General features: G+C 43.5%; 1 protein-coding gene across 4 annotated transcripts; it reads left to right on the top strand.

Moving 5' to 3' along the window:
• The first annotated feature begins 105 nt into the window (after window positions 1–105).
• Window positions 106–18,413, top strand: LOC110529650 (dnaJ homolog subfamily C member 5). Of its 4 annotated transcripts, XM_021612048.2 has the most exons (7): window positions 106–456; window positions 8,945–9,093; window positions 9,320–9,533; window positions 10,371–10,527; window positions 12,096–12,301; window positions 14,293–14,332; window positions 15,143–18,413. In XM_021612048.2, exons 2-5 carry the CDS (start codon window positions 8,954–8,956, stop codon window positions 12,296–12,298), a joined length of 714 nt encoding a protein of 237 aa, XP_021467723.1. In that variant the 5' UTR covers window positions 106–456; window positions 8,945–8,953; the 3' UTR covers window positions 12,299–12,301; window positions 14,293–14,332; window positions 15,143–18,413. The 4 variants fall into 4 exon arrangements, with proteins under 4 accessions (XP_021467723.1, XP_036840989.1, XP_036840987.1 ...); XM_036985094.1 differs by lacking the exon at window positions 12,096–12,301; XM_036985092.1 differs by lacking the exon at window positions 14,293–14,332.
• Window positions 18,414–19,743: the final 1,330 nt, after the last annotated feature.

The raw sequence follows: 19,743 nt of genomic DNA, 5'->3' as shown, positions 1-19,743 counted from the left end.
ATTAACCTCTGAAAATAAAGCTATTCTCGTGTGACTGTGGTTCTGCCTAGGGCTTCTACCCAGTTGTCTTCAAACACTAGATGGCAGCACAATAGTGGTGGTCCAACACGAGACCGACCAACAAACCTGGCTCAATCATCGTTGGTTACAATTGTATAGTTTTCATAGAACACAGAATTACAGTAGGTAGAAAAAAACATTTAAAAAAATAAAATTTAACGTGAATTTCACAAGCGCCAAATTTGTGTAAGGATATGAAGACGCTGTTCATTGGTTGAAGCCCTCGTCTCAGAAGCAATCAGACGTCCCTTGTCCACTGGGGCTAATGGTACTGAAACTGTAGTAGCTAGCATTTTTAGGAGGGGCGGATACATTGACACATTGTCTGGCAATCTTGACATACAAAGTGGATGCCTCTATGCCACAGCGAAATATACCTCTTCCAATTTGCACAAGGTAAGATACGTCGTAAAGTCGCCCTAACCTGAGCCACGAGAGCTTATTTTTTTCAAGCTACACCAGTCGGTGTTGGCTAGCTACTGAGCCAGCGAGCAAGTGTGGGGTCTGGTCGCGAGGACAGTCCAGAATCCCACGGACATCGTTGCGTTAGGCTGTAACGTTACAAACTACTCTGGCATGCGTTTGCAGATTGATATTGGGTTGGTTAAATACGTTGTTTGGACGCACGCTTGTTTCAGGGAACATTTATTAGAGTGAAAATGCATGGTTAACTAATTCTGACATCAGCGTCGCTAACGTTAGTTGGCTAAATTAGCGGTCGTGACGGTCAGCTGAGCAGCCCGTCGACTTTTGCAGTTGAAACACATTTTGAAGTATCAGTTTATCCACCAGCTTCTCATTACTAACCAAAAACCTTAAAAGCGTTAATATTTTTTAAATAGTTGGCTAATAGCCAGCTAACGGTACAATTGCGGCTCCCCAAATGTTATTGACAACATTCATTGACAGCTAGTTTCGTTAGTAAAACATTTTGGCCAGTGCCTGGGTTATTTTAGCTAACTAGCATCTGCATATCTCGAGCAAACGCCACAATAGCTAGGTGCAAAGATAATTGCAGTGTCGTTACTAGTTCACGTTACTGTAGCTTTCTACCTAGCACTGCATATGTAGCTAGTTAGCCAACGTTAGATTCTTCTTGCATGGGGAAAAGACGATGTAAAATGGAAAGTAATTATCCATGTGGAGATTAGCAAGGGATTATGGTTGTGCAAGGACCATGGAATGTCTTTATAACGTTATATTGTACAAGGACACAGCAGTGGTTACAAGACACCCAACAAACTATAAAAACCCTACGTTCCTTACTATATAAGAAACAATTATGATTGCATGGATTATTCTATCGCAATCGCTAATCTGTAGCTACAGCTATCGGGTTTCATCTCGTGTGAGCTAGCTATTGCATAATGTATTGTCTTTTATTTTGATCACACCCTTGCCAGCCCTCACTGCCATGTGTGTCATAGCAACACGTAGATACGGTGTGTTTCTTCAATCTCCTGTCATAGAATAGATGGCTCAAACGGTTCCTGTTTTTGCCTTAGGTCAACATAACTAGTATAGGTTGGTGATGGTTAATGTAGATATTTTACCGCCATGATGTCAGTCTTCCAAATCCCTTTTGGCCCAGCTGTTGTGAGGTCAAATGTGAGGTGTCATAGCAAAATCCTGGTGTGGTATTTTACAGATTAGTCATGGATTATGTCAATTTTGCATCAAGTATTTGTAGCAGCCAGCAATTACACAATTCCCCACAGGGCTCGACATTAAAGCTGGTCCTTTTGTCCATCCGACAAGACTATAGATTAAAATTGTTCAAATGGACAAGTGACACACAAAAAAATCACACATTACAATATCAAACAATTACACCGATCAGAGGACAACATTGGAATAATATTAGTCTATTTTTTTAATGTACATAAATAAAAAGGGGGGGCAGGACAGAGTTTGGGAAATCCTGGTGTAGGTGATAGCCTATGCATATTGGCTACAGCCTCATGTCCAAACCAATGCTGACATGAAGTGCCAGAAAATGTAGGCCAACTTTAATGAGACTTTTAATGACATATAGAGGCGAAATGCCAGTAAACGCACCGCACATCACCCACTTTGAATTTGAGCAGAGGCGGTCAGCATTTTAAAACTATTTATTCCATAAACCTAGTTTAAAACCTATACTTTTTTTGTTATTTTCTAAAGCATGTCTTACCTTGTTTCAAAGTAGCCTAGCCAAATACGTCTATAGAAATGTTGAGGGAAATATTTTATAAACACTTAATATGCCATTGAAACCAGCACGTTTCTCATGTTCTGTTGGTTTTTAAATCAACTTTATTTTATTGTCCAGCAGCCAAATACATGATCCTAGTCTATCAGTAACTCATGCTAGTTGATGCATCTTTAGATTTCGCATTCTTAATTTCAAATGTATATTTTCATCTCCGTCACTAGCCCAAAGGTCGTCAGATGGCGATATTGAGAGTTCATTTTACCGTCCAAACGCATTGTACTGTGTGCAACCTTCAATACACTTGTATCCCCCGTGGACTGGTTTGTGCCTGAAACATTCTAATTTCAGACTGCAAAGGTTTTGATTTCCTCAACTTTATTTAATGGCGAGAACGAGAACGCGGGGAAAAATACAGGAAAAATAATCTGATTTTCTTTTGAAACACCATTTTTTACCACCATGCTAATGCCAAGGAATGCTACTTCCTGATATTGTACCCCACATTCAGTGGACTGCTAAAACAACCGACTGCTGAAAACATAATTGTTACGTAAGGAAAGTACGCATATTTCCCTGGTTTTTATCACGCCTTCACGCATTGAATACATTTGAGGAAATCAAAGCTTTTGCAGCCGGAATGGAGAATGTTTTAGGGATGAACCGTTCCACCGGGGATATGAGTGTATTGCCAGCTGCAAAGAATGCGTTTGGACGGTAAGATTAACTCAATATCGCCATCTGCCGGCCTTTGGGGCTGCTCTATCACGTTAAACCGCTCGCGATTGCTGTGCGCTTTTGAGTGATGTTTCCCCTAATAGAATTTGGAACGTTGGATAATAGCCTAGAACCGTGTGCGTATTGTTGAACATATAATATGAAGAAATACCACTTTATCAACATTTTATGATATACGTTCTGATCTGTTGCATCAGCCTCATTGCTTTTTTGAATGTGTTTATGTGCGGTGGTTGTATGAATTTTGGATCTGTCGTCCCGGAGTCTGTTTTGAATGGTAGACATACAAAATTACAAACGTATTTAGTTGTAATGTTGAAAGGGTGGCCAACCATCCTCCAGGAGAGCCTTAAAGAGGCAGTGTTGTATTTTAATACCGGTTTGAATATGCAAAGAAGCCAATAGGAAGCGTGTAGCCTAAATTTTTGTATTTTTCACTATAGTAAAATAAGTGGTTACTTGCACTATACAACGATATAATTTTTTTGGGACAAGTGAACAAATATCTGTTTTACAAGTCCAAAAGACAAGTGGCAAAAAAAAGTTAGTCAAGCCCAGTTCCAGTTTTTGGGTCGGTTTGGCCTAGTTTATACTCTGGTTATGAGCAGAGGTGCAGGTTAGATGTTGAAATGCTAGTCTGTCCTACTACTTGTCTTGGTCATTGAGTTGTCCTTACCCCCCACTGAAGCATGTTTAACATTGTAGCAATGTTCTATGCCTAGAGACTTGTATTTTATATATCTCAGGTTTCAACCTTAAATCAGAGGTTGTTGTTGTTAAAGTTTATGGTGGCAAATAAAATCAGATATGATCATTTTCCATTGACAAGGTACGGAAGTAGTTGTTTCTAAATGTCCTGAAGCAGCTCTCATCCCTTGGATGTTTATGAAAGTTCGGTAAGAACAACATTCGGCTCTTGAATCACTTGAAAAGGCAACAAAGAAATGGCCTTCTGTGAGAAACAAGGGGATTGCAGAAGAATGCAAAATACCCTTGATTAAGCCCAGCACTGACAGTAGGCTGCTTGAGTGCTGCTGCCTCTCTGTGTTTTCTCTTTCACATTAAGATAATTTGGCTGTCACATGATCACAGTGGCTGTTCTTCAAATTTGTTTGATCTTTCCATCTCTGACTTGTTGATATATTTAACAAGTAGGGTCAATTAAATAGTTAGTTAGTCTTAGATAAATCACTCTTCTTCCATTAATCCAGTCTTTGTGCTTTATTTAGGCATTTTTGCATATTAGTGTGAGAAAGTTCCACATCAGGGGTGACCTGTCAGGGGTCATGAACCCTGATGACATGTTGAGTATGAAGACCAACTCACGCACCCGGCCTTGCCTGTGTATCATCATAGCCAGGGGTTCCCTTGGCTCAGTCTCAGCTAGGTAAGAGAAGAGATGGTGTAGCCAGGCCAGGGACTAGCCGACTAGGTAAAGCTTGTCAGAGCCTGTGTGATGGACTAGCCTATTAGGTAGCGCTTGTCAGAGCCTGTGACCAGACCGTTTCACACCCAAGCTAGAAGTGCTCCCGGGCTTGCCGTCTTTTCCAGAGTGTCAAATGGTGGCTTTGACAGGTGCTGGGCCATGTCTACTCTCGCTAACCCACAGAAGCCTCTTGCGGTATACCGAAGACCGTTTTATTTGGAAAAGACACAGGATGGTTTTTCAATACTGTCGAAACTATTTATTTGAAGTTTTTCACATAATTTAAATATTTGTAGCTACTTTTAAGTTATTACCTGCAGTCAACTTGTGCAATACCTTAGGAGATAAAGCAGATTGCGTTCTTTATTTCACCTGTCACATTATTTAAAATTATGATACTTACCATAGTTCTCCAGAACAGTTGAGCCAGCCACGTGTTTGTAAACAGCACAACAGGAGAAAGCGAGCTGGTGAGTCCATAGCATTCTAGATCTATTGACGAGTCTCTGTTTTGCGGCGCACAAGGTGATGAAGTTACACTCGTATGCAATTCACTAGTAAATGTTTGCCATCATATAATGGCTTTCTGCCAGAAGTCCACGAGCTCTGGATGAGTTATCTGTACAACTGCTATTTTTCCCTATGCTTCCTACTAGTGTTTTTTTCTTTCTCCTTCTTTCTTCTCCTATCTGCTCTGTGTACACATGCTGCTCTTCCTTCCATTCCAGTTACTAGCGATGCTTGAATAACTTTGAGCTTGATTTGCTTGTCTTTGCAATTTGTTTTTTCTATTTTTTTGCTCTTTAGCTTTCAGCTAACGGCGTCTGATTTCACTATTTGTTTTTGCTAATTCTGTTAGCATTCTGGTAATAGAGGCCCAATGGGCTTTTTATGCATTTTTAGTGCCCCCTTGTGTGCTATGCCGGTAATACAGTAATTCCCGGTACGAGAGAAGACCATATGGAAATCTCGATACAACCCAAACCTACCTGGATGCACACATTTTACTCTGTTTCACAACGTTTGACATGTGCCAGTGTGGAACACACAGGGAAAAACCACTTGGCCTTACTTGCTGGCCTACATTTTATAACCCAGAAACAGTGTAATGACCATAACCAAAGCATAATCATAAACACACATCATGTCACATCTCTTCCAGGAATCAAGGGATCTGTGTGTTATTGAAAAGGTGCCTTCAGTTTTTCTCCCTTAGGACAGCGGTTCCCAAACTGTGGGGCCCTTATTATTATTATTATTATTATTATTATTAAATTTTAAAGGAACTCAGTCCGGCTTTAAACTTACTCTTGAAAGTCGTAGTAGTAGAAGGCACACGGTACAATTTCTAAATTGGGTAGTGTATCATCAGTTCCTCTTGTCATGTTAGCCATTGTATACCTAAGAGAACTATTTATAACTTGTCAGAAATGTCCAGATCTACTAGTCCATTTTTTAATGTATTTTTTTATTATTTTTTTAGCCCATAGATATTGTTGTATATTGTCACTCTAATATCACATGAATACACATTAGACATGGCAAAATGTATAGAATTGCAAGAAAATTTGCTTTAAACTGCAACATTTTCATTGCACCCCATGACAAAATGTGTGGAATTGCAGGAAACGAGCTTTAAACCTGCGAAACTCTCTCAACCAATAAGAGGGGTGTGAACAGTTTGTGTGAATGGCCGACAGACAGGCTGGATAGCAGAGGTAATTAATGGTCGAACACAAGCTTTGCTGGCTAAATGTTTCTGCTTGTCCAAGCTTTGGAAGTGTGTGAGTAAGGTTTGGTGGTTGTTAAGCAGATAGAAATCCTTGACTTGGAGATTGACCAGTTCCAATGTAAGACAAATGTAATTACAGAGACCACCTTCTCAGTATTGGGACAACACCAGCCTGAAGGGAATCAAAGGGAAATGGGCAGGTTGTGTAGTTTACTGCTACTCTGCTACTGCTTGTAGCCTTTTGCCACCATTTACTGTTCCCCCTTGCAACAACCTGTAGACTACAGGTTCCTCCCCAGCCAAGCCTCCTAAGCCTGTCTCTGTGCAGTGCTGGCTGTTCAGGCCCATCTCTCCAGGGCCAGTCTAGGATTGCCCTGTGTTGACTTGTGTGAGTAATCTGTGCAAGATCAGCAAAATGTAATCGCCTTTAGCTCAGGCCTGCCCAGGGCATTACTAGTCACCAGTAGTCACAGTGTGCGTGGCTGAGTGTGATGTGGTGTGTGTGTGCCACAGCAGGGCTATTGTCCTGTTCAGCAGAATGTGGGGCTGTGTGGAGCGTTGGAGTCTCACTGCTGGCCTTCTGCTTTGTTTTAATCACAGGGATTTTAGATGGAGGTTCCACAGTTGTGATGCATTATTCATGTTTAACACATGCTACTGCACTTCAGTACACGCAGTCTTGGAGCTTAATCCCAAATTCATCTGCGCTAAGTGTATTGTGGTTTAAAAGGATTTGTAAGGGTTGTGTGTAGGCCCAGTTCTTACATACAGTGTCTTGCGAAAGTATTCGGCCCCCTTGAACTTTGCGACCTTTTGCCACATTTCAGGCTTCAAACATAAAGATATAAAACTGTATTTTTTTTGTGAAGAATCAACAACAAGTGGGACACAATCATGAAGTGGAATGACATTTATTGGATATTTCAAACTTTTTTAACAAATCAAAAACTGAAAAATTGGGCGTGCAAAATTATTCAGCCCCCTTAAGTTAATACTTTGTAGCGCCACCTTTTGCTGCGATTACAGCTGTAAGTCGCTTGGGGAATGTCTCTATCAGTTTTGCACATCGAGAGACTGAAATTTTGTCCCATTCCTCCTTGCAAAACAGCTCAAGCTCAGTGAGGTTGGATGGAGAGCATTTGTGAACAGCAGTTTTCAGTTCTTTCCACAGATTCTCGATTGGATTCAGGTCTGGACTTTGACTTGGCCATTCTAACACCTGGATATGTTTATTTTTGAACCATTCCATTGTAGATTTTGCTTTATGTTTTGGATCATTGTCTTGTTGGAAGACAAATCTCCGTCCCAGTCTCAGGTCTTTTGCAGACTCCATCAGGTTTTCTTCCAGAATGGTCCTATATTTGGCTCCATCCATCTTCCCTCAATTTTAACCATCTTCCCTGTCCCTGCTGAAGAAAAGCAGGCCCAAACCATGATGCTGCCACCACCATGTTTGACAGTGGGGATGGTGTGTTCAGCTGTGTTGCTTTTACGCCAAACATAACGTTTTGCATTGTAGCCAAACAGTTCCATTTTGGTTTCATCTGACCAGAGCACCTTCTTCCACATGTTTGGTGTGTCTCCCAGGTGGCTTGTGGCAAACTTTAAACAACACTTTTTATGGATATCTTTAAGAAATAGCTTTCTTCTTGCCACTCTTCCATAAAGGCAGATTTGTGCAATATACGACTGATTGTTGTCCTATGGATAGAGTCTCCCACCTCAGCTGTAGATCTCTGCAGTTCATCCAGAGTGATCATGGGCCTCTTGGCTGCATCTCTGATCAGTCTTCTCCTTGTATGAGCTGAAAGTTTAGAGGGACGGCCAGGTCTTGGTAGATTTGCAGTGGTCTGATACTCCTTCCATTTCAATATTATCGCTTGCACAGTGCTCCTTGGGATGTTTAAAGCTTGGGAAATCTCTTTGTATCCAAATCCGGCTTTAAACTTCTTCACAACAGTATCTCGGACCTGCCTCGGACCTGCCTTGTTCTTCATGATGCTCTCTGCGCTTTTAACGGACCTCTGAGACTATCACAGTGCAGGTGCATTTATACGGAGACTTGATTACACACAGGTGGATTGTATTTATCATCATTAGTCATTTAGGTCAACATTGGATCATTCAGAGATCCTCACTGAACTTCTGGAGAGAGTTTGCTGCACTGAAAGTAAAGGGGCTGAATAATTTTGCACGCCCAATTTTTCAGTTTTTGATTTGTTAAAAAACGTTTGAAATATCCAATAAATGTCGTTCCACTTCATGATTGTGTCCCACTTGTTGTTGATTCTTCACAAAAAAATGCAGTTTTATATCTTTATGTTTGAAGCCTGAAATGTGGCAAAAGGTCGCAAAGTTCAAGGGGGCCGAATACTTTCGCAAGGCACTGTATGTGTGCAGAAATTGTTTAAACATAAACCCAGCCAGTGCTGAATGCTATATCCTTGTGTTTTGCTGGTTCATACTTTTTTTATTAGTATCCTTGTATTGACATTGGGTTTATGAGATGGGATATTCTAGGCAGAGCTGTTCCAGTTCCCTATGGTGTTCTAGGCAAAGCAATGTCACAACATCTGTGTCTGTCTACCAGGCTATAATACTGTGATGATTATGGCTACAGACAGTACACACATACACATGTAGTTACTACTTGGGCAAATAATGTCAAGATTTAAGAACAGGTCAGGTAAATACTGCAGGGTGTTTGTCTCTATTGCTACAGTGACAACCTACTCAGTTCCACACTTTGTGTGTGTGACTTAGTGCTAACCTCCTGTGTGACTGTATATCTTGGCAGACTTCAGCCATGGCCACGACAGGCACAGGCGCAACTGAGCCAAACCGGCCAGGCCCCCAGAGGAAGATGTCCACCACAGGGGAGAGCTTGTACAAGGTGCTCGGCCTGGAGAAAGGAGCTTCCGCTGAGGACGTCAAGAGAGCCTACAGGTAACTCTCAGCCTGTCTCTGGTCGTTATAGCCACATAACCTGTAAGCCTGTTTCTCCATTTCCCCGGAGCAAGTTAATGATCAGCTTTATTCAGGAGTTGGTCCATCAGACAAAGAACAATTACTTTTAATGAGGTATAAGCTCTTTATAGGATTGGGTTTTGTGAAATGTGTATGTGGTGGTGTGGACTGAGATGAATTTATTCATCCGTCCATCTATTTACAGGAAACTAGCGTTGAAGTACCACCCAGACAAGAACCCAGACAACCCAGAGGCTGCAGATAAGTTTAAAGAGATCAACAACGCCAACTCCATCCTGAACGATGATGGCAAGAGGAGGATCTACGACGAGTACGGCTCCATGGGCCTCTATGTGTCCGAGCAGTTTGGAGAGGAGAGCGTTAAATACTACTTCCTCATGTCCAAGTGGTGGTTTAAGGTGAGAGAGAGAGTACCTCATAACCCTCCAGACCACCTTTAGTCGTACAGGGTAATATATTAGGTTATCCGGGGTGTAGTCAGTAGTGCTGTAACCTCCGACAGTGGGAGTGAGTAGCCCCGCTCTCCCAGCTGACTGTCTTAGTGATGACATACTGACTGGACTTCTTTCACAGCAACATCACTCATCACACTAAGAGCTACTGGGATTTTATTAGACATTGTTATGGATAGAATTCACTGTCTAGTACTGTCTTCTCCATGCATTAGACAGCCTACTGTAATCCCTGTTGGGAGTACATTGACAGTATATAAGTATTTGTGTATAATTGCTTTGACAAGTCTCATAGTTACCTCCCTCTGAACCTGTCAGTGTACTGTGTTTTTCTGTTTCAGTCAGACAGATGGCTCCGGTTGCAAAGCAGTCTTTATTTAGAATTGTGTTCTGTGTAGTTGTGCTCAGTCACTCAGATGCTGAGTAGAGTAAGTAGAGAGGTCTAGATGCAGTGATGAAGATCCACCGACTGTCTCACAAACCTCACTCTTTTACCTACAAAGCAAAGGAACATTTCAGGGAGAAACAAAACCACTCCACTTATATATACCCTAGAAATGCTTGGTACAGTAGGATTATTGAGAGCATCCACATGTATTTCACTGTCTCTGCTGCTGATATCCCCTAGCTTCTCTCACTGGATCACCCTGTAGATCTGAGGCTAGACATAAGTTCTCCTGCGAGCAGGAAGACAGCGGGTGACTGTCCCGGCTGGGTATATGTGATCGGGAGAAGTTCCATACTGATAATGCTGTGTGTTTGTGTTATGCCCTTGTGCTGCAGACCATGGCTGTGTGCTGCACCGTCTTCTCCTGCTGCTGCTGCTGTTGCTGCTGCTGTTTCTGCTGTGGGAAGTGCAAGCCGCCGGAGGAGGATGATCACTACCAGTACGTGGACCCAGAGGACCTGGAGGCCCAGATCAAAGCTGAGACGGACAGAGGTGAGACCACGCTGGGAGGGGACAGGGGAGTTTTTAAATGGCGGGGGGGATTTTGGGTTGGTGGCAGGTAGTATGCGGTAGAATGTTTTGGGCGCTAGTAGGTAGGCCGGGGACTGTTTGGCATTGGGTAATAAACTAACTATGCTAGTGCACATAGCCATTTTTCTATTGTATAGTATAGACTACTATAGGTGGGATAGAGCTCATGAGGAGGGTAACAGGATAAATACAGTGTGCCCCCCAATCCTTTTGTGTTGGCCCTTCTCCTGGGTCCTGGCGCCCCTACACACTACCTCAGCGACAGGCCGCCTCGCAGATGTCGGTTTTTCAGCCTGACTTAACGCTGTCACTTCCTTTCAGAGGGAGAAAGAAGAGGGAGGAGAGGCAGGGAAACAGCAGAGCACAGATGGGGCCAGAGCAGCCAAACAGGGATGGGGAGGAGGGGATGAGGGAATGGAGGGGGGGGGGCACCAGTGTCTACTCCAGCTAGGCAGGACTCTGGGTCTACAGCACCTGGTCCTGCACAGGAGGTAGAGGCTGCAGGCTAGCCCTTAGATTACCTTGATGTGCAGGTATTTATAGTTACTCATACTCTGACTGAGAGACTGCTGGTTCATGTCATGAGGACATTATCCAGTTATAGCCCTAGCTCTGACATTTATTTAAATATTTTTTCTACCATGTTGAAATTATAATTATCACTCTTCTCAGTCTCAGTAAATTAGATGATGATAATTTATTGTCTGCTAGTGCAGAAATGTGCATTGTATCACAATGCTCCTTTACCAGAATGGGTAATATAATATAATGTTGTTGTTTGGTATTTTTGGATGTGTAAAAGCTATGGATGCAGTGTCAGAACAGTGTGCAATAACATGTCGACATTAACAGGTAGAGATGTCAACAGTGTTTCTTTTCTTCCAACATTTCAAGCCCAACAAGAAGCTCTTTGTTTTATCCTCTCCCATCAGTGGTCCCCAGAACAGGGACAGGGGCTGGGACAGAGGCGAGATGAGGAAGATGCATGTAATCCTGTCAGATCTCAGAGGATGCTCTCTGCCTCGGCCTCTTGTGTCGTGTCCTTAACTGGTTGGTCTGAGGACAGGACTCTCAGCTCCTTCACTCATGTTGCCTCTTCACACAGCAGATCACTCAATAGAAAACAGTCCCAAGGACTAGACTCCTAATGGTCTTGTTTTTTGTTCTGAGGAGTGACCATGGTGACCCCATAGTCACGACCCTTAGCCCAAGTGACTATGACACCATTTGAACTTTCAGTATAAGGCTTTATAAGCAAAATGACAATGCTATTGGTTTCAGAGATATTCATAACATGTTCAGGCGAATACCTAGATGATATGAATAATCTCCTCACCGTATCACACAAAAACAGGAACTGCGCTTCATTTACAGTAACTGAAAACCAAACCAAACATGACAAGCTAACAGCCTCAGGGCAGTATGGGTGTGGGGATAACATATCAGTATACTCTGGCCCAATGAGTAGGCCTGGTTTATCTCATTCTTACAGAAAGGTGTTTCTGTACGTTTGTGTTTTCATCCACCAGGTGACACGGTAATCATTGTGCAGCCCATACCTGTAGCCGTACCTATAGCTGTAACGAGTCCTGTGGCTGAGAGCATCAGCCTAGGCCCTGCCAACTGCATAGACCCTGCCAACAGCCTAGACCCTGCCAATCCAGTGGTTGACAACCTGACCAGGCCAGTGGCTGCTGAGAACCCAGGCGAAACGTTGCCGGAGTCTAAATGACTCGTAAGCCCCCCGTCTCCCTAATGTACTTGCTGTACTCAACCCAGCTGCATCGTGTCCATCCGTCCCGCTTCCTGTGCACGTTGCCACGCCCCAGACCAACCCGTTTCACCAGACTGTGTTTGCTCATAGTGACACACGGTGCCTTTGTACTATGTTCAGCTGTTTGACTGACTCATTAACCATCCATTCTGTTTGCCTGTCAGTGTTGAGTTGCATGATGTCATGGCTGTTGCTTCAGAATGTTTTGAGCATGGCTGCATGTATGAGCTTGCCTTCTGTGTATTTATAATGTAGTGGACCTAATTTTGCTATGGATGGAGCAACTCAATAACAATCATTTCAGTTAATTGATCAGTATTTTGTCTGTGTTTGGTCCATCGTGAATGTATCTGTAGTAACTATTTTCTGCCTTGGTGATAAAGTGGATGTAATCTCTTTATTAATTAGGCATGGTTTATGGTCATTAAACTATAGCCTAATCTATGCCCGGTATCCCATTACTTTATCAGTAAGACCACAGAGACGCTTATGCCGGGTGTGCACTACGACTTTCAAAATCCAAACATCGCTGAGCCTCGCATGTTAAACGAACGTCTTTCCTGTAGTTTCTTGTCTTGCCAATATGGTGGTGTTCAGAATAAACCATCTGGTACAGACAAGGGGGTCACACACTACAAGAGTCTTCACTTGGTCGTGAGGATTCTCCATACCACCTCGTAGTCTCGCGAAAACAATGATGTGATTAGATTGTTAACGTAGCCAAAATGAGCTGTGGCTCAAAGCAGTCTCAAACGTTTTCTGTCAGACATTGACGCATGACAAACAAGAGTTGAAATTTCTATTGCTTGTGAACTTCAGAGCTGAAACGAGTTGACGCTTTGGTTTAAGGCAAGTACAAACGCATCCTAGTAGTCATGGCCCCTGCTCGAAAGAGTCTACAACTTCTGGGTGACACGAAACAATGTCATCGTCTCACTGGTTTCTTTGGCGAGCGCTCATTGGCTTTTGCTGATCACCGGTCTCAAAACTTGTTGTTGCACACTACAAAAACATTGCAAATGTGCCAATAAATTCCAACATGTTTGAAAATATTGAGATGTCTGGGGCTGCTCCAAGACGAGATCGGTAGCCCTCAGATTGCGTCTCTGACCCGCTCACATTAAACGAGCGTCGGTGACAGCCGAGTGCCCCGAGTAGGCAACAATGAGGATTTTGTCTCCAATCTCATCTGGAAAAGCTAAATCGGTGCCCGAATTGTGTTGTGTACTACCGGCTTTAGGCATTTTAATTGGATGTAACAAGTTAACTTCACAAGACAAAACAGGGCCCCACAGCAGCCAAGTACTCACTCAACCCACAATACATTAGATGCCTTCAATTAACAGTAGCCGTCTATTCATATTAAAAACATCAATATAATGTCAGGCTGGTTAGTTGAAAACCTAGCCTGTGGATATGTGCTAAAAGCACAGTCCGTTTGTCATGCTAACACAACCCTTTGATCCCCCTGGGGCCTTTTGTGGAGGTACATTACCTTTAGAAAGTACTTATACCCCTTGACTTAATCCACATTTCTTGTGTTTACAGCCTGCATTTAAAATCGATTAATTTGAGATCTGTCACTGATCTAGAGACCAATACCCCTAAGACGAGTCACTGCTGTCCTGTCACATCCGGCCATATGTGTTTGTCATCTCACCTCACACCTACTTCCTCAGCGCCATCCTCTCTGTTGGTGCTCTGTTTGTTCAACACCATGATGCCTGTTGACATGTCAGTCTATGAGTCTCTCTTTAGAATTACCAAAGTGATAGCTGGAAGCTTCAAGAGACTATGGCTATATAATGATGTTGAGATAGTCCTATATTATTACTATCATTATATTGTAATCTGATATAGTAGGGGTAGTAGCCAACTAATAGTACAAGTGCTTTCTAAGCAGTGCTCTGTGCTCTCCCTCTATGCTGCATATGGATGATGTCCTCTATAAGGAAAGTGACAGTGTGGATGAGCATCGCCAGGGAAGGGCAGGTAGGTTCATGGTACACACTTGGTCATGTTCAGTAGGGCACACCGTAGCGAAACGTTTTGTGATGGAAAACAAAAATCTGTATCCTTACTGGACACGCTCAGGTAGCACGTCCTTGTTTCAAAACATTTTCCACCTACTGAACATGACCCTCGTGGAGCTTTCAATATTTCAGGACCGGTTACACCTGAGAACAGTTAAACAAGGGCCCAATTTTAGGTCATGCCTCCTGCTAATAATACCTTCCCATGTGAATTGCTTCTAGTTGAGACAACAGGCTATTACTTGCTGGATTTTTTTGATAACAGGATTTATTGCAACAAAGCTAGATGAGTTGGAAGCTTCCCGTCAAAAGGGTTTACAGAGATGTTGTGTAGACTGTCATGCTTCCAGCTTGTAAATACCCTTGTAGCCTCAGTTGTACTGTGTTCATGAACCTCAATCTGGACAGATGTTCCTATTGGGATGTTTCTGCATTGTCTTCCTCATTGGCATCAGGTCATCATTAGTCTATATCTACAGAACCCTGATATGTTTACAAAGTCATTGCCATTGACGTGTGAAATGCATTGGGATCATTGTTACCTGTCTGTACATGCCTGTTAGTTCTTCATTTGACTTCAGAATTTGACCTTCAGTATCATACAAACCCTAGAGAATGCAGAAGCTAAATTCATTCATAGAGCACATAGCCTATATGTAGCCTAGTCCTTTACCTACTCGTTATGGCATGGGACACTTGGCTAACTTTTCTCTATTGAGGGTTATTATTTTCCCCAGTGAGTCTGACACAGTTCAATGTCTTCCTGCAGGTCCTCGTGCCCCTATTGTGATCCAGCCACATTCCATCGCCATCGAGGTTCCAGAGACCTCCCAGCCTGCAGCCAGCCAGCCCACCTCCAAGCCCCAGCAGTGACCCTTCCCTCCCAGCCCCATCTACCCGCTGGAGCCCTCCCTTACGGCGGGCACGGCCAGGCCCCTGTGGCCCCACACTGGAGCCCCCAGCAGCCAACCAGGCCAACCGTCACTAGTGCCAGTCAACCAGCCAGCTAGTCAACCCCCCATACTGTGGTACAGATCTAACTTAATGGACATGAGCGGCAGGCTGCCAAGAGACCAGGACTCCTTCTGACATGATATGTGTCTGTCTATCCACCAAACTGAGGATTGGAACACTCTATCCCTCCATTTCATCCCTCCATTTCTATCCTCCCTCATCTATCCCCCTTTCTCTCTCTTGTCTCTGTTAGAACGCTGTGGGATTGGAGACTCTCTCTTTTTAAGTTCAGTCGGAGTTTTAAATGGCCTGAGCCAAGCATTCCACCTCCCCGGAGACTAAAGCATGGATCAGAGGAAGTAAAGGCTCCCAAACAGATTGCATGTGCTTCATTGTAACTGCATGCCCCTATTGTACAGCATTGGCAAATACATACCCCATACATCCACACCCCTGTACTACAGCCACCACCCCACCACTGCCAGCGATACCGCCAGCTGCAGGTGCACCTACAGTAGTATGCCACACAACCAGGGATCTCCCCTCCACCACCACCTGAAAGAGACCCAAGAGTGGGGCTGGATACAGTAGACATTCAAGAACAGTGAAAATGTCGGGTGGATAAAACAAGAAAAATGTGTTGATTGTTTAATTGAATTGCTAACTGTCATAATTATGTTAGTTCGACCAAAGCCAAACTAGATGCCACTCACTCCATGTGTTCAACAGTCAGCTCCCAAAGAGACGTTTCTCCTCATGCCACTAGAGCCAACCTCAGAGGATTGTTTAATTGAGGTGCATGTATGTATTTGGGTCTATTATGCACTTCTGAAACCTGTGAAGTGGGTAAATGATCATTTCCAATGGACTGTTGGCTAACATGGGTCCAGCCAAGTGCTTACTGAAACCCACAGTCAGTACAATGCACTCTGTATTGGGTGGAACTGACTACTGACTACAGCCAGCTAACTGCAACCAAACGACTTATCAAACGTTTCCCATCTCAAATGGTGGTTTTGCTTTGCATTCTCCTCATAGTCTGATGTAACATGGAGATACAGGGGAGTGGGTATGTACTGTAGGGGTCTGTTTGACCTAGCCACTAAAGACCATGCTATGCCACATCCTAGATGACTGCTTTGTTCATTGTACTGCCTACAGAGATATCCCATCACCGAATATTAGACTTTTCATATGTTGATTTGACTTTTAAGAAGTAACACACCAGGTTGTTTTCCATGGGGTTTTGGTGGACTGATTGCCATGTTTATTGTTTTATGGGCTGAAGAGGCACGACTACTAGTCTCAGTGATGAGATGATACAATGTCCCACAGCAGGGTTAGGATCTGTAAAGATCGCCCAACCAGCAGTTTACCTGTACTTAAGTACAGCTCTCTTTATAACCCTGGGGTGCAGTCAGAGGTTTCTCAATCTTGTGTAATCAGAATAGTGAAAACAGTGAAGTGAATTAATGTCATATTGTCATTGAAAGTCAGTCAGTCCCAGGTGTGTGTGTGTGCGTGCGTGTGTGTGTGTGTGTGTGTAGCATTGTACAAAATCGTTGTTGGTTTGGTCATTGTAGTGCTGAGGTCAGTCAGTCATTCATCCCCCTCCCAGTTTTTTTTTTTTTTTTGTGGTTTGTAATTTGAAAAGGGCGTTCTGTGTTTCCTGAAGAGGGGCTAGTACATGGCGTTTAACCACCTTGTGTTTTGGCTGAAGAAACACCCTGAAGATAAGCAAACTAAAATTATGTCATCAAATGATGTCAAGCAGCCATTTTATCTTTTGTAGCTCTCTCCTGAGTGTTTACATAGAAATGATCTATCAGCAGCATCATTTTGTTACTGGAATTATTGCCCCTTTTCTCACCTCTTCATATCAATAAGTTAACAGCTAAAACCCACCTGAAATTTCAGACTGTTGGTTGTGTTTTCACAAACCATAATAAACATAACAGTACAGTATCTGGCCCCAGGGCTCAGAGAGGAGGAATATATTTATTCTGGTGATCCTTATCTGCTGTAAATAATAATAATCACAACCACTTGTCACATGCAAATAACATTATTTGAGAATCCCTATGAATGGGAAATGTTTTAAGAATCAACCCCATTTAAATGATGTACATTGTCCTTTATTTATTTTTTTATGTCAAACCGAAAGAGCTGTTTTAATAAAACACATTGACAGACAGTTGGGAAGAGCGAACCCTAGGCTAGCCAACGTGGTCCTTACCAAGGAGCAACTGGTTGACAGAGGAGCTAGGCTGTCTTAACTGGTTGACAGAGGAGCTAGGCTGTCTCAACTGGTTGACAGAGAAGCTAGGCTGTCTTAACTGGTTGACAGAGGAGCTAGGCTGTCTTAACTGGTTGACAGAGGAGCTAGGCTGTCTTAACTGGTTGACAGAGGAGCTAGGCTGTCTTAACTGGTTGACAGAGGAGCTAGGCTGTCTTAACTGGTTGACAGAGGAGCTAGGCTGTCTTAACTGGTTGACAGAGGAGCTAGGCTATGTCTCATCTGGTTGACAGAGGAGCTAGGCTATGTCTCATCTGGTTGACAGAGGAGCTAGGCTGTCTCAACTGGTTGACAGAGGAGCTAGGCTATGTCTTAACTGGTTGACAGAGGAGCTAGGCTATGTCTTAACTGGTTGACAGAGGAGCTAGGCTATGTCTCATCTGGTTGACAGAGGAGCTAGGCTGTCTCAACTGGTTGACAGAGGAGCTAGGCTATGTCTTAACTGGTTGACAGAGGAGCTAGGCTGTCTCAGCTGGTTGACAGAGGAGCTAGGCAATGTCTTAACTGGCTAGGCCACCATAGCTCTGGTCTACAGTAACATGCAGGCAGACAGTAAGTGTATATCTGCTTTGAGTGTAAGGCCAGGGCTGTCCCCATGTCATCACTCCCCTATAGAACATGGGACTATGGGGACTCGGCCACTAATAATATGATTGATGATTGTAATTTTGTCAATGCTTTCATTATGTCATTCATTATTCACCATGATGTCTTTCATGGACAAAAATGATCTGTAAATGTGTATTTATATATAATGAAATTTAAACAATTAAAAGGGGGATTTGTACAATGTTTGTCTTCTATGTGATTTATTGTGTACTCTGAATTCACAACACTGAGAATAGTTTGTGTGATATCAAAGGAATGGCTCTCAGTTCTCCATGAACAAACAAAGTATATCTGTTCACAGAAGAACGCTATTCTTTCTCTGTTCTCTCCGGCAAAAGAACACCACTCGTTGGTGAAGATAAGATCTGCTGCCATGAGAAAAAGTACCAAACTGTCTTTATCAGGAATAGCTCAATTGTAGCCATTAGCCACAGTAGACACTAGCTACATTGTAAGTGGGTGGCTGCCTGTAGGCTACTCCAGTAAAAGAAATGCAACCAGGAGGTGGAGTAAAGTATGAATGGAGATTTGGCTGCGAATGGGTACGGTATGGTGTGTGCTTGGCTTACTCTGCACAAAGCCTCCATGTCCTATAAAAGTCCCCTTAAGCTTATTAGCAGCTCGACCCATAGAGATAGATAGAGGACTCATTATGGATATAACCTGTTTTAGCATTGTCATTGAGGGCTTCCAGCATTTTAAAGTAGTCAACTGGGTGGGGATTCTTATCAGTGAAGAGCATAGAGAATGATAGAGGCCTCTAGCAGTCAAAAGGTCGTTTTAGCATGGGGCAGCGCTGTTGAGGGCTTCCATCATGCTTCTGCCATTTTAAAGTAGTCAAAGTCAACTGGGTGGGGATTCCTATGGGTTGTAGCCTCAATGGAGCTGCCCATACTGTCACAGACACAATAATGGCACAGATACAAAGATGAGTCCTCTATCTCTATGGCTCAGCCTTACCTCAGCATTGACCTCAATTGTTAAGTAACCAGGAAGTTGGGGCCTCCTGAGTGGCGCAGTGCCTTAGACCACTGTGCATCTCAGTGCTTGAGGCATCACTACAGACCTGGATTCGACCCCAGCCGGCCATGACTGGGAGGCCCATGAGTTGGCGCACAATTGGCCCAGCATCGTCCGGGTTAGTGGAGGGTTTGGCTGGCCGGGATGTCCTTGTCCCATCATACTCTAGTGACTCCTTGTGGCGGGCCGGGTGCCTGCAAGCTAACAGCGGTCGCCAGGTGTAGTGTTTCCTCCGACACATCGGTGCAGCTGGCTCCGGGTTAAGCGAGCAGTGTGTCAAAAAGCAGTGCGGCTTGGCACGGTCCTGTTTCTGAGGACACATGGCTCTCGACCTTCGCCTCTCCCGAGTCCATACGGGGTTTGCGGAGATGGAACGAGACTGTAATTACCAATTGGGGAGAAAAAGTGGTAAAAAAAAGTAACCAGGAAGTGGAGGGTTGAGGGTCATGGGCCACTGGTCAGAAGGTGGGGGTCAGAGAAAGTATTTCCGG

This window comes from Oncorhynchus mykiss, chromosome 8 (assembly GCF_013265735.2).
Source record: "Oncorhynchus mykiss isolate Arlee chromosome 8, USDA_OmykA_1.1, whole genome shotgun sequence".
Lineage (NCBI taxonomy): Eukaryota > Metazoa > Chordata > Actinopteri > Salmoniformes > Salmonidae > Oncorhynchus > Oncorhynchus mykiss.
The sequence above is the reverse complement of the archived record's forward strand: the minus strand, read 5'-3'. Positions and strand labels throughout refer to the sequence as shown.

What these genes read in the sequence shown, in the direction of transcription:
- LOC110529650 (XM_036985092.1), top strand. Translation starts at nt 8,954, where the DNA reads ATGGCCACGACAGGCACAGGCGCAACTGAGCCAAACCGGCCAGGCCCC. An exon ending in TGTCCAAGTGGTGGTTTAAG is followed by an intron (nt 9,534 to 10,370) that starts GTGAGAGAGAGA and finishes CTTGTGCTGCAG; the next exon opens with ACCATGGCTGTGTGCTGCAC. An exon ending in CAAAGCTGAGACGGACAGAG is followed by an intron (nt 10,528 to 12,095) that starts GTGAGACCACGC and finishes TTCATCCACCAG; the next exon opens with GTGACACGGTAATCATTGTG.